At 41.4% G+C, this 26,977-nt stretch overlaps 1 protein-coding gene across 5 annotated transcripts in view; it reads right to left on the bottom strand.

The window, feature by feature from the left end:
* rnf111 (ring finger protein 111) overlaps positions 1-26,977 on the bottom strand; it is a 128,256-nt gene that overhangs the window by 33,766 nt on the left and 67,513 nt on the right. For all 5 annotated transcript variants that reach the window (XM_068017904.1, XM_068017909.1, XM_068017910.1 and 2 more), the window contains exon 3: positions 21,008-21,134. In XM_068017904.1, the coding sequence (XP_067874005.1) occupies positions 21,008-21,134 (127 nt within the window). The remainder of the gene's footprint in view (positions 1-21,007; positions 21,135-26,977) is intronic.

Below are 26,977 nucleotides of genomic sequence, written 5' to 3'. Positions count from 1 at the left end.
CATTTTTGAAAGATTGAAGAAATGTTAAACTCTGGGGTTTTCAAAGGGGGTCATGTAAAGGCCACTTTGAAAAAACAGTCCCTGTAAATGTTTTTAAAAGGGGCACTGAGAGGTCTTGAGGAAAACAGGCCTTTCTTGTAAACCGCTTGACTTCCTGGAACTTGCTGCCAGGGGAGGTGGTGGAAGCAGATACGATAGCGACGTTTAAGAGACATCTTGGCAAATACATGAATAGGAAGGGAATAGAGGGATATGGGCCCCGGAAGTGCAGAAGGTTTTAGTTTAGGCAGGCATCAAGATCGGCGCAGGCTTGGAGGGCCGAATGGCCTGTTCCTGTGCTGTACTATTCTTTGTTCCAGCAACAAGAAGTCTGCCTGGGAAACCACCTGACTTCCAGCTCAATGAACAACAGAGAACTTTGGACACCTGGAGAAGTTGTTTACAAAGAAGTGACAGGTCAAAATTGATGGAGGTCAAAAGGTTGATCTCCTGTTGTCAGTTTTACTTGTGAACTGTTTTGAGTTAGGATTGAACTGTATAAAAAGGGAGAGAAGAGAATTCCCAAGGAAGACGACCACAACCCAGCTCAGATTTCCAGCACCTCTTCAAAAGACCATGAGAAGTAGAGGCCTGCTACCCGACCTGAACCCGACAGGACCTGGGTTCGGTTCGGTTCCATCTTCCAGGGCCGGCTTTCGGGCTCGAGTCGGGTCGAGTCGAGGTCGAGTCGGGTCAGGCCGGACACACACAGTAAGTGCTCTTAAAAATACTTACCTGAGCTGGGAGTCTGGGATGAAACTGAGTCTACACAGTGAGTGACTGACATCAAAAAGACGTCATGATGCATGCGCTGCAGCTTCTTGCAGGTTCGGTGTCAGGAAGGTAAGTAAAGGGATGGTCAGGTCAGGTCGAGTAGCGGTGGGTTCGGGTCGGGGGCAAAATTGGAAGGACTCAGGCTGGGTCGGGCTCGGGTCCGCTGTAGTTTGGTCGGGTTTGGGTAGGGTTGTTTCCCCCCCAACCTAAAACAGGCCTCTACTGAGAAGTGCACTGTGTCAACTCATTTTGTCTCCTGTCGTTGAAGAAAAGCCTGCTAAATTAATTCTCATGATGTCTGAAAAGAACTGTTGGAAAAGATCCCAGTGACCCATCTACGTGTACTCGGAGGCCAGACCGAATGCCAATTTTGCAACACAATATATCTCATCTGCTGTTTCTTCAAGAATGAGCAAGTATTGAGCCAAAATGTTTTTCTGTCTGTAATAGAGCTCTAAAAACAAAAATCCTTTCCCCCCAGTTAACTGGTATATGTGCGTGTGAGGTGAAGGGCGAAGATAAGAAGGGAACTTTAGTATTTCTATCTGTGTTTTTATGCTTTACTCTATTACTGGTTAAGACTTTTTTTTTTAATATAATGAACTAATAATTTTGTTGTTTATTAAACAAACCTGGTTGGTGTGTTTTATTCTGGGATAAAAATAGAGTATGATTGACCATATTGGTAAGTGGGAAAAAATGTAAATATATGTTGTGACCTGTGGAGAAGCAGAACTAAAACAGTGCACTCCTCCCGCCTCGGTCGTAACAAAACAAATTAGTCTTTAATACAGATGCGTTGATCAGGAAACACCCAGAAATGTCTGTTTCAATGACAATTATCAATGTGGCAGAGGTACTGGCTAGGAGGCCAGCAATAATTGATTGACATGACAGAAAAATTGGGGAGAACATGATTTGTTGACTGCTCAGTCCTTAGCTAAGCTGTTCCACCACAGAAACCATTGCATCTATCCTGTTATAAAAACAAGAAATGCTGGAAATACTCAGCAGGTCTGGTAGCATCTGTGGAGAGAGAAGCAGAGTTAACGTTTCAGGTCAGTGACCCTTCACTGACCTGAAATGTTAACTCTGCTTCTCTCTCCACAGATGCTGACAGACCTGCTGAGTATTTCCAGCATTTCTTGTTTTTATTTCAGATTTCCAGCATCTGCAGTATTTCGCTTTTATTTGAGCATCTATCCTGTTATCACTTCTAAACCAACTTTGTCTTGAATTATTTAATGGGAGGTGGGTATTGCTGGCAAGACCAGCATTTTTGCTGCCTATCCCTAATTGCCCTTGATAACGGAGTGGCTTGCCAGGCCATTTCAGAGGGCAGTTAAGAGTCAACCACATTGCTATGGTTCTGGAGTCACATGTTGGCTAGGCCAGGTAAGGATGGCAGATTTGCTTCCCTAAAAGGACATTAATGAAGCAGATGGGTTTTCAAAGACAATTGATGCTAGTTTCATTACTGATTCAGATTAAAAAAAATTAATTGAATTTAAATTCCACCAGCTGCCATGGTGGGATTTGAACCAGTGTCCCCAAGGCATTAACCTGGGCCTCTATTACTAGTTCAGTGACATTACTGCTTCACCACCACCTCCCTGACTTACAAACCTGTACACCAGGGGTGTCCAACGTTTTGTGTGGAGCACCACACTACAATTTTTGTCCAACATAGGGGGCCGGTGAGCAAATTTCGAAAAGAAAAAGACATCAAAATGCTCTTACTATTAACAAAAACAATGAATACGCATTTTTGTGAAGCAGCTTTAAATGAGAAGACTAATTTATTGACTTACATTCTAGTTACCATATTGAAGACTAATTTAGTGACATATCTAGCATTATTTTTGCTTGCATAAGCAGTCAATCGCTGCTCGCACACTTAATGTAGTGATGAGGAGTATACTGTATAGATATCCATCTTGATCTCTCTCCCCCTTCTCCTTGCGCTCTTGTCTTTGTCTCATGCATCCCCTCCGTCTCTCGCCCCCGCCTCTCCCTTCCTCGGCTGTCTGTTGCCCTCTCTCCCTTCCCGTCTCTTCCCTTCTCCCTTCTCTCCCCCACTACACCGCCCCCCCCCACCCCCATCTCTCCCTTCCCCTCAACTCAACCCGTCCCCTCCACTCTCTCTGTCTGCTCTGCTCCCCGCAACCGGATAGTTACCATGCCTGTTTTATTTAAGTTGGGGCAAGTGGAGGCGGGAACCTGCTCAGTGTGCAGGATACAGATTCGCACAAAAGCAACAGGGGCGGGCGGCCAAGCCCAGGGTGCCTGCACCGCATTCCACCAATCAGTGCTAACCCAACCCAGGCAGCCAGCCAGTCACAGAGAGTAACCAGAGATAGGGGTCCCCTGCCTGCTGGACACAGGTCCTGCCTACCCCCTCCCTCCGCCTGACGTACAGGGAGCAGTCAATCTGGGCCTAGCCACGGGAAGATTGGCAGGCTGGATGGAAACCTTCGTTGGGCAGGGTTATATGGCCTACGGGCTAGAACCCTGCTCTACACAATCCAACTGGTCCAAAACATAACTGCCCACACCAGACCACATTAAGTCCTGCTTATTCATCACCTCCTAGTACCTCAATGTATTAATTTAAAATCTCCCTCATCTTCAAATTCCTCCATGACAAGACTTAACCCCATCTCTGCAACTTTTTCCAGCCTTACATTCCATTCTGCATCATTGGTGGTCAGGATCTAGCCTTTTGTGTAATTCCTCTTTTTGCTCTGCTATTAGTGGCAGAACCTTCAGCCCTATTGATCCAACTCTCTGGACACCTTCATAAACACCTCTGTCTTTCCTCTCAACATCTTCAAAAATGTTCGCAAAATCCATCTTTTTGATCAAGAGATGGTCCCCCATCGCAACACATACAGACGAAGTGGGGAAAAACTATAGATGGAGTTCAATGTGGGGAAGGGTGAGATTATTCACTGTGGGTTAGAGAAGGACATGGCAAGTGTGGAAGGGCAAAGAGATTTAGATGTCAATGTATACAACTTACTAAAAACTAGTGCACATATACAAAAAGTAATAGTAAAGCTAATAGAATATTGGCCTTTATCTGAAAGGAGTTGGAATACAAAAGTGAGGAAGCTATGCTTCAGGTGTCGACAGCCTTGGTCAGACTCCATCCAGAATACTGTGTTCAATTTTGGGCAACAAACTTCAGGAATGATATACTGGCCAGGGAAGGGTTACAGTGCAGATTCAGAATAATTATCTCAAGGTTTAAAGCATTACATTTGGAGGACAGATTAAATAAACTTGCCTTGTATTTCCTTGGGTCCAGAACATTTGGGGTGATTGAATCAAGATGCTTAAAATTATAAATTGGTTTTGACAGAGTAGATACAGAGAAACTATTTCCTCGGATGGGGGAATCCAGAACAAGGGGGAATAATCTGAAAATTAAATTGAGGCCATTTAGGACTGAAATCAGGAAGGACCTTTTCCACACAAGGGACAATGGAAATCTGGAACTCAATCCCTCAAAAGGTTATGCATGCTGATTCAATTGACATTTTCAAGATTGAGATCAACAGATTTTTTTTTAGGTCAGGATTTCATGGGACATGGAACAAAGACAGATAAATGGACAGAATTGAGGTGCAGATGAGCCTTACTCTAAATGAATGGTATAACAGGCTCAGGGGCTAATGGCCAACTCCTGTTTCTAATTTCGAGTTGCCAAAAAAAAAGACAGATGGGACCTTTGTACATTGCATCAAAAGGATAACACCTCTGACAATGCAACTGTCTCTCAGTACTGAATTACAGTGTCAGTCCAAGTTATGTTCTGAAGTCAAGCTGTCACATATCAAATAAAATCAGCACATTTGAATGCTAAATATATTTCAGCACAAGTACAGTAAAAACTGAATGTGAACAGATCCGATGACAGCTCTCTAGAGTTGGAACTTATTTTTATTAGTCTCTCTGAAGAGCTCATCGTAACAAGCCCAAACTCCACTTTAACGTGCAGACATTAAACATATACTGCTTTTTTGCAGATAGAGATGATCAACAAAGGTGGAACCTGAAACTATTTTCTTTAGAAAACAGAATTTGCACTTGCCAAAAAATTTATTACCAATTTAATGATTACGAACTCAAAGTAGCCTCAGGCCATGCACCTCCTGCAGTGGAGAGAATAGGACAGGGAGTGCCCAGTATTGAGGAGCCTGGCCTCAGTACAATTCAGTGCTGTTGGTTGCTCCAAACGTTGGGACGACTGCTTCTTTTCAATTTTAAGCTGTTTAACACATTTAGGAGATTGTTGAGAGGAGAGCGTGGGTGCTCATTCGTAATATATGTTTATGGAAGTCAGAAGCTATGCATCCATCTTGGCAACATAAAATCTGGCTTAGAAATCGCTGCTTCACAAATTGTTTGTCAGTTAAGTGGACTGCAGCATTTGTGTATATATTGCCATCATACTGAACTGTTAATAAAGACCTCCAATATTTGGCAATTCTTGCACTTACTCTTTCAAATTCCCTCCAATCAAAATACACATTCTTCTGAACTGTGCAACACCATTCAAATACAGCCATTTTTAATGTTGAAATAATTTACATGAACAAATTCAGAATAGAAAGGAGTGTACTTCTCAGCACGATGCACGTGATCTCAGCTATACTTTAAATAATCTATTAACTGAAAAATCTGTGGTGACAAATTCACTTGCAACTGCCAATACTTTCTTCCTCAAAAAGTTAAAAACTTAGTTCCCACTCTAATATATATACACACACACATGTATGATGCTGCACTAATCGCTCATGTGGAAGCTCAGCTACAAAGACTCACGAACTGTCTCTACCATGCCTGTAACTTGCTCTCCTGGACTATAAGCATCAAGAACACCGTGGTCATGGGACAAAGTGTTGCATCTCCAACCCTGATCACACTAACACCCCACTGGAAGTGGTTAGCAAATTTTGCTACCCTTTGGGTCCACTTAATCTGTCCCTTGATGTGGAGCTCGATACACGCATAGGGAAAGCAGCTACCAGCTTTGGCCAACTTGCAAAACGCACGTGGGATAACATCAAGGTGACCCTTAGGACCAAGCTGATGGTTTATAAGGTCTGTGTTCTCTGCACTTTGCTGTATGGCTGTGAAACACAAGTGACTTACAGCTACCAGGAAAAGCTCAATAATTTCCATCTTTGCTGTCTGCTGCGCATTATGGGTATATCCTGGCAGGACAAAATCACAAACGTGGCAGTCCTCTCAAAGGCAGAGCTCCCAAGCTTGTTGGCACTAATGAAATAGAGGCAGCTTCAGTGGATTGGATACGTCCGCAGGATGGAAGACGGTCACATACCCAAGGACCTTCTGTATGGTGAGGTAGTCGGGGCCAGACGACCAGTGGGGCACCCAAAGCTCCGCTTCAAGGATGCTTGCAAGAGTGAGATGAAAGTCCAAAATGTCAACTATCGCACCTGGGAGTCACTAACTGGTGAAAGATGGAAATGGCAACACATACTGTAGACTGGTGTGCATGACCACGATGACCAGTTGCTACAGCAGCTTGGCAACAGGCACCAATGTCAAAAACAACAACTCAGCGTCACTTGGCAGCTTCACGTGCAGCACTTGTGGCAGAAACTGGATTTCAAAGATTGGCCTTCACAGCCATCAGCAAAGGTGCACCAAGAGAAGACATCCACCTAAATGAATTGTTTGCTGCATGTCCCTCATCTTTCATAGATGGCAAAGCAGCACACACACAGACCAAACACAGTTACAAGCTCTTAGCATCTCAGAGCCTCCTTCCCTTTGTTTCAAAAGTAGTCCTTGAACCATCCAAGTTCCAGACACCTCTTAATGCTCACAGCAGAAGGCAACAAAACACAATACGTAACTCAACACTTACCGGCACAGTGGCGCAGTGGTTAGCACCGCAGCCTCACAGCTCCAGCGACCCAGGTTCAATTCTGGGTACCGCCTGTGTGGAGTTTGCAAGTTCTCCCTGTGTCTGCATGGGTTTTCTCCGGGTGCTCCGGTCTCCTCCCACAAGCCAAAAGACTTGCAGGTTGGTAGGTAAATTGGCCATTATAAATTGCCCCGAGTATAGGTAGGTGGTAGGGAAATATAGGGACAGGTGGGGATGTGGTAGGAATATGGGATTAGTGTAGGATTAGCATAAATGGGTGGTTGATGGTCGGCACAGACTCGGTGGGCCTGTTTCAGTGCTGTATCTCTAAACTTCAGCTCCCAGACTCTTCCTGAACTTTCCCTTTCATGCTCACCTGGCTGGGGAAAGTCTCTTTCCACTCCAGTTACTCCCCTTCCCGGGATGATTATCTTTGAAGGAAATGTTCTCTGGGATCAGGGCACACATCAGCCTGTGGCTGACATACCTGCCCTCGATATACAAGATCAAATTTGCAAAGACAATTTCAGGGATGAGAGGCTTTAGTTACAAGTCACCACAGAAATTAGGGCTCCTTTAATTAGAACAAAGAATGTTAAGAGAACCAACAGATGTGTTCAAAATTTAGTTATAGCTGATTTGCATCATCAGAAACTATTTCCACACAGTTAAATCGGTAGTTAGAAGGCATAAACTTAAGATCACCAAATTAATGAAGGGAAAAGTCAAGAGTTTTTAAAGAAATTATGCAAGGGGCTGTAGGGCCAAGGAATGTTCTAACAGAGCACTGGAGGAAGTAGAATCCATAGCAGTTTTTAAAATGGAAGTGAACAAATAAAGAATAAAATTAATAGGTTTTGGGGAAAGGTACTAAGTGCACAACTCATTCAGAAGGATAATGGGCCAAATAACCTCTTCCTGCACTTTAACATTCAATGATTCTGCAGCCTGCTTTCTCCATTTTCACAAGCATATACTGTACTCACTAAAATGAGAACAGAAAGTGCCGGAAATACTCAGTAGGCCTGGCAGCATCTGTGTAGAGAGAAAAAGAGTTTTCAGGTCTGTGACTCTGTCAGTTCTGATGAAGGGTCGCAGACCTGAAACATTAATTCTGTTTCTCTCTACACAGATGTTGCCAGACCTGAGTATTTCCGGCACTTTCTGTTCTCATTTCAGAGTTTCAGCATCCGTAGTATTTTGCTCTTATTACTGTACTCACTAAATATGGGCTAATCTTTCGCAACTAAGCCACGCATTCAGAAATATCTTGCTCATTGCACTGAAAACATATTCAGCCTTTCTTCCGCTTCCATTTCTTCAATGAATGATCACATATAAAGTTTTCTGTTTTCCTGACCTTCAGTGTGGAAAAAATAGATGCAGCATCAACAAGGGTAGAAGTAAAAATGTAACCATACCCAAGGCATCCATCATAATTCTCACCCACCTCAAATTCCAGTAACATCTTGAAAGACATTGATTAAATCAGTCAGCTCTAATTTGTAAAGGGAAGGTTGTGTCTCACTAACACGATTGAACTTTTTCATGTCGTCTATATGGATTTTAGCAAGGTTTTTGATAAGGTCTCACATGGCAGAATGGTTAAGAAAGTAAAAGCCCATGGGATCCAAGACAAAGTGGAAAGTTGGATCCAAAATCCACAGATTCCTGAAGGTGGTTAGACGGGTAAATAAGGTGGTCAAGAAAGTATATGGGATGCTTGCCTTTATTTGTCAAGGCACAGAATATAAAAGCAGGGGAGGTTATGCTGGAACTGTATAGAACACTGGCTAGGCCACAGCTGGAGTATTGTGTGCAGTTCTGTTCACCGCACTATAGGAAAGATGTGATTGCACTTGAAAGGGTACAAAGATTTAAGAACATGTGGCCCTGGATAGGCAAGGGTTGTTTTCTTTGAAACAGGGGAGACCTAATTGAAATGTATAAAGTTATGGAGGGGTCTAGATAGAGTGGATAAGAAGGCCCTATTCTCCCTGGTTGAGATGTCCATAACCGGGGCACAGATTTAGGGTAAGAGGTAGGAAGTTTTGCGAGGATTCAACAGGAATTGTTTATACCCAGAGGATGGTGGGGATCTGGAACTCATTGCCTGAAAGGATGGTAGAGGCAGAAACCCTCATAACATTTAAAAAGTGCTCGAAATGCCATAACCTGCAAGGCTATAAACTAAGTGCCTGAAAGTGGGATTAGGCTGGATGGGATGGCTCCTCATTGGCGGGCGCTGACATGGGCCCAATGGCCTCCTTCCAAGCTGTAAATTTCTATGATTTCTTGCATACATAACATGCCAAATGAAAACTTTCACAAATCCCAATAAAGTCCATCTTTATTTGACTTGATCAGATCCTTAGCATCAAGTATTTTAACAATTGCAATATTCAGATTTAATTTGCAGACACTGTAAAATAACTTTTTCTCCCTTCAATTTTAACCTTTGATCATCTAATCTTAGGCATTAATACTTAAACTGCACCACAAATCTTGCTTACGGTGTTGGAAATTTCTATTGTTACTCTATTTTAACCTTTAATGGTTATTTTCTTCCATATTCCCCCAAAGGTACAGCCTTGTCTGGAGTACTGTTTTCCAGGTACTGGCAGTCCTCCGATACTTCTGTGTGTGTGTGCTTAGACAGTGAGGGCATTTAACTGTGAAGAACAACTTAGCCATGCCTCTCTCTGGCCTCATGAGACATTTGCACAGCAAGCTTTTTAGCAGTGATCACAGGATAATCATTTCTGGGGACTGGACGGTGGGGGGTGGGGGTGGGGTGGCTGCAGTGGTGGAGGGCCTACCATTGGCCTTTCCTAATCCAGATGACAAAGGGGCCAACAGTGGTGCCCTAGCTGTTGCGTTGGCTGAGATTATCCAACAGCACAGACCAGGAATCAAATCTTTTAGGCTGCAAATAAAACCAAACATTTTCATCAATTATTCCTTACAATACATAATGAGGTGCATCTAAGTGAAGCAAAATTTGGCTTAATTTAGGAACAAAAGTCCACACTACCACAATGGTTTCAGGTTGACACAAAAATTGTTTTTATGGTAGCACTATAAACATAATTGCATTCCAATATCTTGAACTGCATCAAAATTATAGTACAAAAATAATTTAATATCATGTATGTCAAAGTAATATTGGACAGAATTTCCCCGGCCCCACGGAGACGGGGTTGGAGGTGGGGATGCAGAGGAAAATAGGAGGAACCGCATTGGGATGGCTCACGACGTGTTTCTGCCTCCAGGGAAGTTTCCCTGGGTGGGACGGAATGTAGATCAGCTGCCCACTTAAAGCCCCAATTAGGGGCGATTTTGTTCCTGGTGAAGCAGTACTCCGCCGCGTGGAAAGGTCGCCAGATCAACAGAAGCACCAGGCTGCGGGTAATGGGGGAATGGGAAGCCACCAGACCTGGAGGCTCCATGCCCCATTGATGGGGCCACAAAAGGAAAGGCCACCTCGCAGCCCCTACGACCCCCTCGAGGGCTTTTCCCTCCATTCCGCTGGGCTTTCGGTCTGCCCTGTTCTAAGTTAGTAATTTAATTTTAAGCCTCCGAGGACACCTTCATGTTGAGGCACCCTTGCAGTCACTGACCTGCCTCAGCAGTGTCCACCTCAGTCACTTTTGCTTCAATTACCAAATACTTGAAATCTGGGCCCTCACGTTCTCGACCCTTTCATGAGTGGGAACAGTTTCTCTCTATCGACTCTGTCCAGACCCCTCATGATTTTGAATACCTCTATCAAATCATCTCAGCCTTCTCTTCTCCAAGGAAAACAGTCTTAACTTCTCCAAACTAATTTCATAACTGAAATTTCTCATCCCTGGAACCATTCTCGTGAATCTTTTCTGTACGCTCTCCAATGCGGCGCCCAGAATTGGAAGCGATACTCCAGCTGAGACTGAACTAGTGTCTTGTACAAGTTCAACATAACTTCCTTGCTCTTGTACTCTATGCCCCTATTAATAAAGCCTGTAAATACTGAATGCTTTATTAACTGCTCTCTCAACCTGTCCCGCCACCTTCAATGACTTATGCACATATACACCTAGGTCCCTCTGCTCCTGCACCCCCTTTAGAATTGTACCCTTTTTCTGTATTGTCTCTCCATGTTCTTCCTATCAAAATGAATCACTTCATATTTCTCTGCATTGAACTTGATCTGCCACCTGTCTGCCCATTCCACCAATTTGTCTATGTCCTTTTCAAGTTCAACATCATCCTCCTCACAGTTCACAATTAGGAGGCTGATTCTTGGAATCTTGTAATGCTGGTCGCACTGCTGGCAAGTGCAGGCTAAATCCTGTCCATGGTGCCTTTAAAAGTACAACTTAATTAATCCTACAAGAAACTTCTGAAGGTTGGACAGAAACAGGAAATTGCATCACTTACATTATAATTGTTCTAAAAAGCTTCAAATATAGTAGAAGGATGCAATTACTGATTATATTTACAGTACTTTACTGCAGCAAGTATATAAAATGTAAAGATTACTTGAAAATTTGTAAACAATAGAAATCATCATACAATGCAATGTTCAGTGAGTACTGTACATTTGTGTCTGTGCAATTATGTAAAATTCCTCAAACCTTCAGTTCGAGTGCGTTAGCTTGATAAATATGCTACAGAGGGAAAAAAAGATAACATATCATGATTTGTAACTTGGTTTTATGCTGGCTGATCAAATCAAATGTATTTTCTGTATCATGTTGAGCTGAGTTTTAAGTTATTCAGACCCGTATGCTACATAAGTATGTTATATTCCGGAAAACCAGTAAGTGAAGGATGGGACTGGAGCCCATCTTTACATAAACAACTCTACAAATAAATATAAGTGTATTTGTTGCACGACCAAAAAAGGAAAGAAGGTACCAGCCCTTCGTTTTGCAAGCTGGAACGTCAGAATTATGTGTCCTGGCCTGTCGGAAGACCTTACACAAATCAACGATTCTCGGAAGACCGCCATCATTAACAATGAGATCAGTAGACTCAATGTGGACATTGCAGCACTTCAGGAGACACGCCTCCCTGCGAGCGGATCTCTAACAGAGCAAGACTATACCTTCTTCTGGCAGGGTAAGGATCCTGAAGAACCAAGACAGCATGGAGTGGGCTTCGCCATCAGAAACTCTTTGCTCAGCATGATAGAGCCACCTTCAAATGGCTCGGAACGCATACTGTCCATCCGTCTGTTCACCGCCTCTGGTCTAGTACACCTACTCAGCATCTATGCTCCCCACCTGATGCTAAAGACCACTTCTACGAGGAACTCCATAATATCATTAGTAGCATTCCCAATACTGAACATTTGTTCCTGCTGGGGGACTTTAACGCCAGGGTTGGGGCCAACCATGACTCATGGCCCTCCTGCCTTGGGCGCTATGGCACTGGTAGGATGAATGAGAATGGTCAGAGACTGCTTGAGTTATGTACCTATCATAACCTCTGCATCACCAACTCGTTCTTTCACACTAAACCCTGTCTCAAGGTTTCTTGGAGGCACCCAAGATCACGCCGTTGGCACCAGCTGGACCTCAGTCACAAGGCGAGCCTCCTTAAACAGCGTTCAAACCACACGCAGCTTCCACAGTCTGTATTGCGACACCGACCACTCCCTGGTGTGCAGCAAGGTTAGCCTCAAACCAAAGAACTGCATCACTCCAAGCAGAAGGGCCACCCGCGCATCAACACTAGCAGAATTTCTCATCCACAGATGTTACGTAAGTTTCGAAATTCACTCGAAAAAGCCCTTCAAAACACTCCCACAGGGGATGCAGAGACGCCATCTATGACTCTGCAATGACCACCTATGGCAAACGTGTGAAGCGGAATGCAGACTGGTTTCAATCTCACATTGAAGAGCTGGAACCTGTCATAGCTGCTAAGCGCATCGCACTGCTGAACTACAAGAAAGCCCCCAGTGAGTTAACATCCGTAGCACTTAAAGCAGCCAGAAGCAATACACAAAAAACAGCCAGGCGCTGCGCAAATGACTACTGGCAACGCCTATGCAGTCATATTCAGCTGGCCTCAGACACCGGAAACATCAGAGGAATGTATGATGGCATTAAGAGGGCTTTTGGGCCAACCATCATGAAGATTGTGTCCCGATTTAGATTTGAGGGGGGCACTCACTGACCAACGCAAGCAAATGGACCGCTGGGTGGAACACTACCTAGAACTGTATTCCAGGGAAAATGTCGTCACTGTGACCGCCCTCAATGCAGCCCAGTCTCAGCCAGTCATGGATGAGCTGGACGTACAGCCAACAAAATCGGAACTCTGATGCCACTGATTCGCTAGCCAGCGGAAAAGCCCCTGGGAAGGACGGCATTACCCCTGAAATAATCAAGAGTGCCAAGCCTGCTATACTCTCAGCACTACATGAACTGCTTTGCCTGTGCTGGGACGAGGGAGCAGTACCACAGGACATGCGCGATGCCAATATCATCACCCTCTATAAGAACAAGGGTGACCTCGGTGACTGCAACAACTACCGTGGAATCTCCCTGCTCAGCATAGTGGGGAAGGTCTTCGCTCAAGTCGCTTTAAACAGGCTCCAGAAGCTGGCTGAGCGTGTCTACCCTGAGGCACAGTGTGGCTTTCGAGCAGAGAGATCCACCATTGATATGCTGTTCTCCCTTCGACAGCTACAGGAGAAATGCTGTGAACAGATGCCCCTCTACATTGCTTTCATTGATCTAACCAAAGCCTTTGACCTCGTCAGTAGACGTGGTCTCTTCAGACTACTAGAAAAGATTGGATGCCCATCAAAGCTACTAAGTATCACCACCTCATTCCATGACAATATGAAAGACAATAATTCAGCATAGCGGCGCCTCATCAGACCCCTTTTCCTATCCTGAGTGGCGTGAAACAGGGCTGTGTTCTCGCACCTACACTGTTTGGGATCTTCTCCCTGCTGCTCTCTCATGCGTTCAAATCTTAAGGATTTTTCCTCCACACAAGATCAGGTGGCAGGTTGTTCAACCTTGCCCGTCTAAGAGCGAAGACCAAAGTACGGAAAGTCCTCATCAGAGAACTCCTCTTTGCTGGCGATGCTGCATTAACATCTCACACAGAACAGTGTCTGCAGAGACTCATCGACATGTTTGCGGCTGCCTGCACCGAATTTGGCCTAACCATCAGCCTCAAGAAAACAAACATCATGGGACAGGACATCACAAATGCCCCATCCATAAATATAGGCGACCACACTCTGGAAGTGGTTCAAGAGTTCACCTACCTAGGCTCAACTATCATCAGTAACCTGTCTCTCGATGCAGAAATCAACAAGCGCATGGGAAAGGCTTCCACTGCTGTGTCCAGACTGGCCAAGAGAGTGTGGGAAAATGGCGCACTGACACGGAACACAAAAGTCCGAGTGTATCAAGCCTGTGTCCTCAGTACCTTGCTCTACGGCAGAGAGGCCTGGACAATGTACGTCAGCCAAGAGCGACGTCTCAATTCATTCCATCTTCGCTGCCTCCGGAGAATCCTTGGCATCAGGTGGCAGGACCGTATCTCCAACACTGAAGTCCTCGAGGTGGCCAACATCCCCAGAATATGCACCCTACTAAGCCAGCAGCGCCTGAGATGACTTGGCTATGTGAGCCGCATGGAAGATGGCAGGATCCCCAAGGGCACATTGTACAGTGAGCTCGTCACTGGTATCAGTCCCACTGGCCGTCCTGGTCTCCTCTTTAAAGATGTCTGCAAACGCGACAGGAAGTCCTGTGACATTGATCACAAGTCGTGGGAGTCAGTTGCCAGCGATTGCCAGAGCTGGCGGGCAACCATAAAGGCGGGGCTAAAGCGTGGCGAGTCAAAGAGACTTAGTAGTTGGCAGGAAAAAAAGTCAGAAGCGCAAGGAGAGAGCCAACTGCGTAACAGCCCTGTCAACCAATTTTATCTGCAGCACCTGTGGAAGAGTTTGCCACTCTAGAATTGGCCTTTATAGCCACTCCAGGCGCTGCTTCACAAACCACTGATCACCTCCAGGCGCTTACCCATTGTCTCTCGAGAGGAGGGAGAGGGTGAGTTACACATTTCAAGCATACATCTAGTTTCAGTCTGTGTCTATTTATAGGGATTCAAGTGAATCACCGGTTAATGCCCACCACCTGTATATAATTAAATACAATTAACGCAGTAAGTTGGTATCTGCCACACTTGTAGGTGTTTTGTTTGATAAAGAGTAGACTTCAGAAATTAACTAATGTTCGGAGGTATCTTATCTCACATTTTCATATACACTGACAGCTTTGTTCTGTAGTTGACGTTTCTGCTAGTCAGGCCTGTTCAGATCACTGGATCCATATCCTTCTGTTATCGCAAATGTCTGAAGGACTCACTTCAAAGCTTTAAACCAGTACTGGTCTTGTTTAAAAATTTTTTAAACAAGTTGTGTAGCCATTTCCAAAACAGGAATTGGAGGTTAATTGTTCAGACAAATACAATTGGAAAATAATGTAAGCTCCTTAATCTTGGAACAAGTCAAATCAGGGGTATTGCCTCCAAAAACAGGTCAAATGATCAAAATCAGTTACACATTTTTGATTGCTAGCTCCCACCTATTTCGCAAGTCTCTGCAGTTTGCTTAGCTTGTAAATTCACAGATGCTCCAATAATTGTCATTTGTATTATTCCAGTTATGCTAATTTTATATTTCGGGATTAATGGTATGCCTTCTTGGGCACAAACCCACTGCAGAAGTGCAACAAAAAAAAATGAGCAAATATACATCAGCACATTATTATTCAAGCTACCTAGAAGAACAAGGAGTTTGACCTGTAGCAGAAAAGCAGCTGTTGTGAAGCTCTGACAAAAATGGCAGCCTTTTCAAGTTAGAAACAAATTTGAGCTGCCTACCAATCATTCATATTTTTAATGAATGAAACAGCTGCCGATTGCATCAATTCTATGCAATTAAAATATGCATAAAGCTGTAGAAAACCAGTAATATTCTGTTCATGTGTTTGACTATGCATGTGTGGAACTTAGCCTTTACAATATCACATTGATGTGAATGCTCAGTGAAAGAGCATTATGAAAACAAAGCCAAATAATGAATTTTTCAGTAATGTATATAAAGTACTGCATTTAAGTAATTTTTCTCCTCTTCTTCAAAATGCATCTGGAGATGAGCAAGGGATGACATTGAATGCAGAACTAACTGCGCATTGATAATGATGCCTGAAAACATTAACTATATACAGCCTTCATTTATAACAAACTACAGGTTATATTGTTTTGAGGAGCTTTCATTTCTATACAGATTTTTGAAATGCATTGCATCATAGATTACTGGAGAGCAAGAGAGGAAAAAAGTGTTAAGACTTCAAAAGTGGAAATTACTGTCAAGGCAGGACAACTGGACTTTTCACCAATGCAATCTGTATTCTGAGAGTTAAGATGTTACTACTGTTTTTGTTCATATAATGAAATATTTTACTCGATAAGCAGTTACTGAATAAGGCACATGGCGTTGCACAAACATGCTGCATTATGGAATCACACATCATGTGTGAAATTCCCAATCTCAGCTGTGCCATCAGGTAGAAAGTACTGACTGGTGACCTGGAAGGGCAGGACAGGAGATTGCAAGCCCCAGATTGATTCTGATAATTGTTTCAAGAACGTGAGCAGATATTTTCCCTGCTAATAATTTAATAAGACACTGCTTTAATCAAGCAAATCACCATGGTAGCACTAATATGAACAGGCTACATACCATTCTGATTAGTATGATAAAACTGTAGAAATCATAACAAAACAAATTATTTTGCTTTAATTAAAATGTGGAACTATCAGTCATGTGGTTACAGGTTAAAACCACAGTAATACCCATAATTCAGCAACAGCAGACAATGGTAGTCTGACATTGGTAGCATACAGCAAGTTCTTTTGAGATTGGATTAATTTATACTGGCAGAGACCCTCAAAGCATTTGCAGTGAAATTATCTTTATTACAATTGTACTTCTTTAAATCTCCATTGCGTGCCATCCCCATCCTGTACATCCCTCTCATATCCACATCCTATCCCTTTTTCTTTGAAATCCCATCCCAAATTTCTTCCCTCCCATCCCACACATTGCAGGTCATCCAGCCCCCTTTCCCATGCCATTCCTTACCCCCCCCATCCTCATACCTTTCCCCCACAAATCCCCCACAGGCCTCGTCACTCCTATGCCTTCGCCCCGGTTCCCTCACTCCCATATCTTTCCCCCACCCCCTCCTGTCATCAAGAGCCCAGTAACTGAGGCCAGGGAACGACGAGAGCCAGGGGCCGGAGCCCAGTAAGTGAGGCCAGAGAGTGGTGGGGGCGGGGTCCAGTAAGCAAGGCTGGGGAGTGGTGAGGGCCGGGACCAGTCACCATGGCACATATGCCAGGCTCCGCCCATCGAATCAACCCACCAACCAATCAGAAAATACGGAGACAGACAGAAATTATTGTTATAGATTATAGGAGAGAAATGCTACTCGTGCATCAAACCTATGTAGAAGCCCAACTTGGGAGTGTGCAGTGGAGACAGCGGAAACATGAGTGGTATAACAGTTTAATTCCTAAATACCTGTGTCCTTCATGTTGATAAGCCCAACAGTTGTTTTGACCGAAGAAAGACTTGCATCAATATCATGCTTTTCACAAGTGGACGTCTCAAACTGCTTTACAGAGAATGAAGTACTTTTGAAGTGTAGTCACTGTTGCAATGAAGGAAACACGGCAGCCAATTTGCACACAGCAAGCTCCCAGAAACAGCAATGTGATAATGACCAGATAATATGTTTTCTTTTCCTGATGTTGAATGAGGGATAAAAATTGGCCAGGACACCAGGGATAATTCCCCAGCTCTTCTTTGAAATAGTGCCATTGGATGTTTTATGTCCACCTGAGGGGGCAGATGGGGCTTCGGTTTAACATCCCATACGAAAAATGACATCTCCGACAGTGCAGCTCTCGCTCAGCACGGCACTGGAATGTCAGCCTTGATTTTTGTGCTAAAGTCTTGGAGAATCTTGGAGAATGCTAAGAGACTAGCAAAATGCAAACTGACATTTATTTCTGTGAATATACATTTGGACATTTGCAGAATTTTGCAAATGAAGTTCACATCTCATCATCATGACCAAATGTTTGATCCTTCTTTCATTCTAATCATTATTCTGGAATGTAAAAAGCAAGATTCTGGAAAGCTGGAAGTACATATCCAACTACTTTAACCGATGTACTGGAATTCACCTTCAAATGCCAAAAACCAAACAGTGGTTGCACCAACAGATACAACAGGACATGGACTCTATTCGGAATGCCACAAATGTATCTGCTGCAAGTCTTACTCATCTCAGTTTACATATGGATGTTTAAAGAGCAAAAGTACAAAATCAACACTGCTACATCCATTCAGCTTGACAAAGCAATTTTTTTTTTTTTAAACCTACCCTAAATTTAAAAAAAATTAGCTCACCGTGTAAAAACAGAACATCGTGCCTTGCAAAAATGCCAATATTACGTGTTGCTGTATCTACAGGTAGTTATTATGTTGCCCCGAGGCTTCCTGCTGCTATGGCAAGTTTGCAGCCCTCTATACAGATCTATCAGCTTTCCCATGAGGAAATCAGAATCTCTTGCCCTTGAGTACGCTGGTAAATCCAAGCTTTACACTGATCGGCAACTTTCACAGGCATGATTAAAGCTAAAGACTTTAGTGGTGTGAAGGGTAAGCCTTCCTTTTTCTTTCATTCACCATTAAGGAAAGCGAAGGGAGGAAAAAGACTTCGGAGATAAAGAGCGCGAGGGAGACGGGGTTGAGGGTGGGGAGAGAAAGAATAAAAAAAGCAAAAAAGAAAACAAGGAAATGATAACAGAAAAAAGTAAAGACAAATGGGACAGAAAAAGAGAAAAGGACTGGAGAGAAAGAGAATGAAAATGCTCATAAAAATATACATTTTTGGTTTATACTTCATGAAATATTATTCGTTTTTTCTCAATCACTAAATATTTACCTTTCTGACAAACAGCTTATATATTACTCAATGGACCTCCATCTTGATTTGAAACCTTTAACCTTAGCTCAATGACAGCACTCTGTGAATCAAAAGATTGTGGGTTCAAGGCCTATTCCAAGACTTGAGGACATCTTATTACCAGTGGATCTGGAACAAATTTTAAATGAGACCTCTTTATTCTTCCTGCTATCTCAACTTCTCTTTTGTATGTGGGCAAGTGTGTTTTGTCTTCATGGCTAAGTTTAACTACAGAAAGACAAAAAGCACTCTACACAGCCTGTGTAACATGCAGATCTGTGGTTTAGGCCTCGACTTGCAGACTAATTTTCTTTGTAACCTAATTGTCGTCATCAAGCATATTTATCCTACTTGAACCAAACTGTATGGGTGGGGCAAGAAATAGAAACAAGCTTAAGCCAACTGACACTTTTGTGGTAGGTTGCATACGTGACGCTTTTAATTCATCACCTTATTTGCTTCCACCATCACTTCCCTTCAGTTCTTGCTCAAAATATTCTCTCCAAACACAACCGAAGTTTGGTAGAACACAATCCCAAACTATATTAAATGAACGCTTTTCACAGTTGAAGTGGACATAGGAAAAAGATTACACATGCCCATCATTACACTTTACTGAAATCCATGTGACAATACTTTCTGCTCCTCACAAATTTTGTAGGCTTTTGTAAAATAAATTTGTTTCATTTAAAATATGTTACAAATCAAATTATACACCTACCAGTTTGTCCCTGACTGTAAGCCCTTTCTTGTGCTGCAATATGCATGAAACTATGAAGATTCACCATGTCAACATCAGTTCATACCCAAAGTTGACAAATTAAGTTTAAAAATGTTAAAAAGATCTGTTTCTACTTTCAAAACTGCAGTAGAAAGAGTCAAAATTAAGAATAATGGTCTATGAAAAATAATCCATTCTTGCCAGAACTAAATTGCATGATCAACACATGGTTTCTCTTCCAATAACACCATTTTTCTTGATAGCTGCAAGACTCCCACAAAAAGACAAAAAAGTATTAATTATTTAACCCCACGCTAAGATTTTTTCAGCATACTTACTTTTTGTGAAGTTTTCTTTCCAAGTTTGGAGTACTTGTTGTTGACATTTTTATGCATATCATTTCAATCATGCCGGCAGATTTTGTGAATGCCAGAGAACAGATTAAGAATAGTAACATTAACAGTCTCAGACAGAAGATCTTCAGTCCATCTGGTGACCCATCAACAGTATTCCCTTGATGATCTGATAACCCTGAATTCTGTTTGTTGACAGGAAGCTATCTAGTTCCTTCCTGAAACCTATTAAGGTTTCGTGCTCCACCACCCATGCTGATAAACTTACCAACATGTTACTTAAAAAAAAGTTCCTCCCAAACTTCCTATTTTCTCTTTAATTTGTCAATATAATCTTTTTTATATCCACCTATGGGGTCAGATGAGGCCTCAGTTTAACATCTCATTTGAAAGACAGCACCTTCATCTGTGCAGCACTCCCTCAGCACTGCACTGAAATATCAGCCTTGAACATGTGCTGGAGTATGCCTTGAACCCACATCAATCTGACTGAAAGGCAAGTATGCTACCACTGAGCCAAAGCTGACACCTTAAACATCATAGTTTAAATGTTTCAAAAAGGAACAATTGTATGCAAGACCTTTTCATTGTTAAGATGTAATAAATGCTGATTTGGATTGTGACTCAAGTGTTACTATAACTCGTATTCCAGATGTTTTATTATTCTGGACTATAGTTTTGAAGGTAAGTGACAAAGAAATTTCAAAACTGCTCAATGATAACTAAAGGTAGGGAGTCCTACTTTTCAAGTAATTATTTTGCACTCACAAAAATGCTTGATGTAAATTATATCAAAAGTTAACCATTTCTTCAGAAACCATGTGGAGATCTGTGCAAAAATATCACAATAAAGAACATTTAATTGCATTTTTCCCAAGATCATTTCCATTCTGACAGAAATAAAAGTTATTAATGCATGAAGTTGTCTCTTTCTGAAATGTCAAATCCAAGTACACATTCCATTCATAGACAGTATTATCGCTGACATACCATTGCACCTCGTCACTATAAGCTGTATTTAAAGGATTACTACAGGATACAATTACTTAGATAAGGTCTTGAAGGAATCTGGGAATATTCCTTTGAGCAGTTTTGTAAATCAACATTCAAAAGGTCAGTGAGTTTTCATCTGCTACAAATTTAAAGATATTGAAATTCTCACCTGCAATTGTCCCCAACAGTGACGATCTCCACTTCACTGTCCGTTGAGGTAACATTGATTTCTTCATTGGCAGTAACCTGGGGAGCTGAGGTGGCCTCAATCACCACAACATCCTCATCAATATTTCCTGGAAGCAGCACAAAATTTAAAGTCAGCAACAATTTAACATGTACAACAAAATATGTGGTCTTGACATTTCAGTTACACCCAATGTGACCTACATACACAAAAGCATCAGAGACAAGAATGCCGCAGGTGGTGTATGGTTGTTACATAGTTAATCTTAAAATGTACTGTGCTGATCTCATACGTACCAACAATCCTTCAGAAAAAAAAGTTTTTTTTAAAAACTGCATCAGCGTTCCACCCAGTGGAACATTTTCCTGAGTAAAATTCAAACATTCATTGATTTATGAAATTGAGCTTCTGTACCATAAATATAAGTTACTGTTTGGACTGCATTTACAAAAACAAATTGGTGATTCAAATGCATAGCCTGGTGTTGATGCATAGCCACTTACTCCACTGTTGCCTTAAATGAGTTTGGAGCAAGGCCACCTATGACTAATAGAAAACTCTTGCTTTCTGGAAGTCTGAAATAAAAACAGAAAATTATGGAATACCTGCAGTACCTCAAAAAAGACATGCTAATATTTCAAGAAGGATCACAACTCAAAATGTTAATCTGCCATTTACTTTTCAGATGCTGACAAACCTGCTGTTTATTTCCACCATTTTCTATAATCATATCAATGGCAGTATTCTGCAAATGCCAGAAGTAGGCACAAGCACAAGAGGACAAAAGTTTACCTTTCAACATTTATTTTTAGATATTTTAAGTTGCAGATATTGGTTTCACTAACATTTGGTTAGTGCACTTATAATGCACTCTGTGTCAGGGTCCTTGTCAATCTCAACAGCAAAATTCAATTCTGGTGAGAACACAACAGATGCAGTACTGAAGCCGTTTAAAAAAAATTCTGATGAAAGGTCTCTGACCTGAAACGTTAACTCTGCTTCTCCCTCCACAGATGCTGCCAGACCTGAATATTTCCAGCATTGTGTGTTTTTATTTTAGATTTCCAGCATCTGCAGTATTTGGCTATTATTAAAAAAATTTCTACTTGTTTTTGTTTTACAAGTATGGGAATGTGGGTACAGCCTAGAGGATAAGATGCAACAATAAAATGTCTGTAAACGATAGTTCTGTGTTCAGTATATTGCATTTATCTCCTTCACTCAGGCTTCTATATTTCACAAGTATCTCGGAGTTTTGAGTTTATAACCTTAATAAAAATATACATTTATGAAGCAAAGAACAAATAGGGAGTGAAAGTGCTGACAAATTATGTGAATCAAATTTTATGCATCACCTCTGAAATATGTTGCTGACTTCAATTCCCTTCTTGCTAACAATTAGTCAAAATGCCAAGCATAATAATCATTAAAATAAATCTTTGGTGAGCTACAATTAACACAAGGGGAGTTAAAATACCACAAGCAGTTTGAGAATTAGAAATCAATTGAAGAACATCTCTATCTATAAAAGTGACCAACATGGTCATTAAAAACCCAACTAGTTTACTAATATCTTTTAAGGACATATACGACTTAAATATGGTTGGCTCTTAATTGCCCTCTGAAGTTCCCAAGCAAGCCAATTGCACCAAAAGGCTAAACAGCATTGAGGGAGCAATTTCACTACATGGAAGGCACACCACCATCTTGTCAGTGCAACTAGGAATGGGAAATAAATGCTGGCCATGCCAGTAACACCCACATCCTAAAAATGAAAAGGAAGAGAACAGATTCATAAGCGGTGTTACCAGTACAAATAGACAGCTATATTCATCTCCCAAATCTCTGGCACTCTTGTTGCTGGTTTCTACCTCATTTTTTTCCTCATCTAATGTACAAAATATGCACACACTTTCTCCAAGGTGTTGCAAGTCATTTGTAGTAGTTAAGCTAGAAACTTGGCTGAGACTGACTCAGCATATACTGGAAATCTGAATTTGAACGTGAAGTGTTCTGGTCTGTTTGATTCAGTTACACATGCTCATTTATCAACTGAGCTAGGAAAAGAGCTTTTAAGTGGAAATTTCTGATGTTACATTTAAGTGGGTGAAGAAAGGTTACTGCAGTCTTCAAAATGGTCAAGTAATAATCACAAATTATAATTTAACTGGGAATGCAATTACAAATAAAAAGCCACACAATTAAAATTACAACAGCGGTTCTCATTCTACGCGCTCTCATTTTCTGTAATCAAGAAAAATCACTACAGCCAAAGCATCCAAAAGGGAATTAAAATACTATCAGTATACAGCTAAAATAAATGCTGTATGCAGCTGCACTGAAATGAGTTTCCAAAACAAATATGAACAGAATGAGCCGATTTCACTACATCACATTAGATTCTCCTTAGAAAAAGTGAGAGTTATAGGCTGTCCTCAAGATTGCCATCATCCACACAAGTGAATTATTATATTTTAATGAATAATTATCCAGTTAATCACTGGTTAGTCAGATCAGCTAAATATTAAGGCTGTGTTTTAGAAGCCAGAAATTTCTGAATTACTTTTCAAGGTGAAGCTGAAACAACAGCACAGATTAGGCAACATGAACCCATTCCATTTGTATCAAAATTTCAACTAACTTTCTTCACATTGCTGAAAATCTGCAACATCTTCAGACATCCAGTTTACATAATGCAACGTAGAAATTCACTGCTTTTGTTTTAGGACAGTTGATTTTCACTTCAAACCTGGCAATTTCTTTAAAACAAATAAAATTGCATTCATATAGCACCGGTTATATCTTCAAGATGTTCCAAAACATTTCACAGGCAATTAAGTGCCTCTGAAGTGTAGTGAATATTGTAACGTAGGCAAACGTGGCAGCCAAAAAACTGCAGGTAGTCAGATAATCAGATTATCAGTTTGAATGTATTGGTTGAGGGAGTAACATTGGCAAAGACACAGAACTCTCTTACTCTTCTTGGACTAGTGCTATGGGAAGTTTTAGATCCAGCTCATCAGACAAGTCTGGATTTAAAGTTTTATCTGAAAGCCAGCACCTGTGACAGTGCAGCACTCCCTCAGTACTGTACTGAAATGTCAACTAGAGGAGTGCTGGGACCAAACTAGGCTGAGGGTGTCAGAAAAATGTTCAATTTTAGCAAAAATAATCATCGCCAATGCAAAACAAATCAGTGAGAAACGTTACTGGTGTAAATTCCAAAACAGTGACCAGGCCACCAAAATTGCTTCTAAAACTGCAATGATGTGGTATGGGGTCAGAAAGTATCCTCAACAGACGTCTGAAATAATGTGAAAAGCAGCAATCAGTTGATTTACACCACCAATACAATTAACGGCTTAGCTGAACAATAATTGAAATAAATGGTTTGTGGGCACACAGAAGCAGACCAGCATGAGATACAAGACCATACAGCTGACAGAATAAAATCAGCAAAGATTACAAAGATTCTGTTGAACTTTGTCTTTTTCGCTGTTGCAAAAATTGGGTTTAAGGTGGAGCAAAGTGGTGAACTGTTGGCATCTCTGGGACTGAGGGTATTGTGTGATCAGACCTGATATGAAAACTGTGTGTCACAGACTGATAATAAGCTTGGTCTATTGAAAAACTTTCCAGAAATACTACTACTTAAATTGTTTGATGTAAACAGCAAATGGGGTTTTGCAATCAGTTTATTTTCAGGTTTTTGCATTAGCAAAAGAAACAAAAATGAAGGTCAGTTGTATGAAAATTAAAGACAGCATTTATCCTGAATCCTATATTTTTCACATTTTAATTCAACTTAAATACTCAAATACTATTATATTGATATTCTGTTCAACAGCTTGCATAGAACATGATTGCATTACATGTTGATGAGGCTCATTGTGGGCAATATGTCAGTCTGTCTTTATGCTGTTGCTCATTTCTTTATTTGTTCGTTCAATTTGAAATAAATATTTTATTCAATAGAAAAAAAGTATTTCAGTGATTACTTTCTGGCTCCCAGATTGAAAAAGCTGTGAACCATTACTTGTAAATGAGAGAAAATTTTACAGTAATATAGAGTTGATAAATATGATGCACAATGTGATATTGAACAGGCAGGAGTTTTTTTTTTTTAATTATGCACACACTACAAGTATAAAATATTTTAAAATTTGCCAGTTAATGAAATGCAGTGTATTTCAATCATATTTGCAAGTGAGGATTTGTTGGCTGCAGATGCTGCGTGCAGGCCTGGAGAAATGCAGCATCAGTTGATGCAAGCTTTACAAGCAAAACAAGTTTTTCAGCAGATGAATTCTAATTTAAAGCTGGTTACTAGTTATTATACAAAGCAAAACATTTACCTCTTGAACTCTGAGCATGAAGAATAGTGAATTGCAAAGTACTTACAGCACAGAAACAGGCCCATTCCAAAGTTAATGCTCCACATGAGCTTCCTCCAGCCTCATCTCAGTCCATCAAAATATCCTTCTATTCCTTTCTCTTGCATATCAAGCTGCCCCTTAAATGCATCTATGCTGGTGGTCTAAACTACTCCCTGTAGTAGCGGGTTCCACATTCGAACTAATCTCGGAGTAAAGAAGTTTTTCCCGAATTCCCTACTGAATTTGTGACTATCTTACATTTATAGCCCCTTGTTGTCCTTGTCCTGCCAGCAAGTAAATTTTATGAATATTTTAAGAAAATTTAACTATAAAGGGACTTGGTGAAAATGAACACAAGAATTAGCACAAAAAGATAGATAGCTCAGTTCGGTAACAGATGAAAGAAACGAGCTGCAAGTAAAGCTTCATTTTTCACATGTTGGGTTGCATTTTGTCCAAGTACAAATGGTCACTTGGTGAAATGAAAATATAATCTTTTGGAAACAGAGCCCCACAGGAAGTGGCTCAGTTCTGCATATGATAAAGTCAATGGCTTTGCATGTAGTACACATAGCAGAAGCAGCAATATCTCATTCCAGCAATAAGTTCAGGTACTGGAATGCCCTCATCAGTTAATGCATTTTCTAGCTGTGAAAGCTTCTAAAAAGTTCCCAGTGCCAACTTAAGTTCATCTTGTCGACACAAATATTTAGAAAACAAATGGATAAAAGACAGATCTCATTGGCAAATTTCCTTAAAGACTGAAAATCCCCAGATGGTTCTCCAAATCAGTAATCCAATGTTAAGTATCTGAGCTAACTTTATTTATGAATTTCATAAAATCATAGAAACTTACAGCACATAAGGAGACCACTTGGCTCATTGTGCCTGTGTTGGGTCTTCGAAAGAGCAGTTGTGCTTAGTTCCACCCTTCTGCTTTTTGTCTATAACCCTTTACATTCCTCACCCAGAAGTACCCGCCCAACTCCCTTTTAAAACTACTGATGGAATCAGCATCCACCACCTTCACAGGCAGAGTGTTTCAGATCCCAACAACTGAGTGAAAACATTTCTCTTCATCTCCCCTGTAGATCTTTTGTCAATGATTTTAAATCTATGACTTCTGGTTATTGACCCACTTGACAGGGGGTATAGTTGTCTCTGTCTACTCTAGTAAAACCTCTCATCATCTTGAAAACCCATGTTAGGTCAGCTCTTAACCTTCTCTGTTCCAGAACAGTCCTAACTTTTTCCAACCTCTCCTCAATACTGAATTCCCTGATCACTGGTAACGTCCTGGTAAATCTCCTGGTATCCTTTCGAAGGCCTTTAGATCTTCCCTGAAGTGTGGTGCCCGGAATTGATCACAATACTCCAGCTGAGGTTCAAACAATGATTTATAAAGATCTAGCATGATCTGTTTAAAAAAATTTTTTTAATGTCTCTGTCTCGATTTATAAACCCAAGAACCCCATGTGCTTTGTTAACCACATTATCAACTTGCCCTACCACCTTTAAGGGTTTGTGTATATGCACAAGGTCTCTATACTCATTTACACGAAGCAAAATCATGCCA

Source organism: Heterodontus francisci, chromosome 38, assembly GCF_036365525.1.
Source record: "Heterodontus francisci isolate sHetFra1 chromosome 38, sHetFra1.hap1, whole genome shotgun sequence".
Classification (NCBI taxonomy): Eukaryota; Metazoa; Chordata; class Chondrichthyes; order Heterodontiformes; family Heterodontidae; genus Heterodontus; species Heterodontus francisci.
Note: the sequence above shows the minus strand (reverse complement) of the source record. Positions and strands in the feature narration are given on the sequence as shown.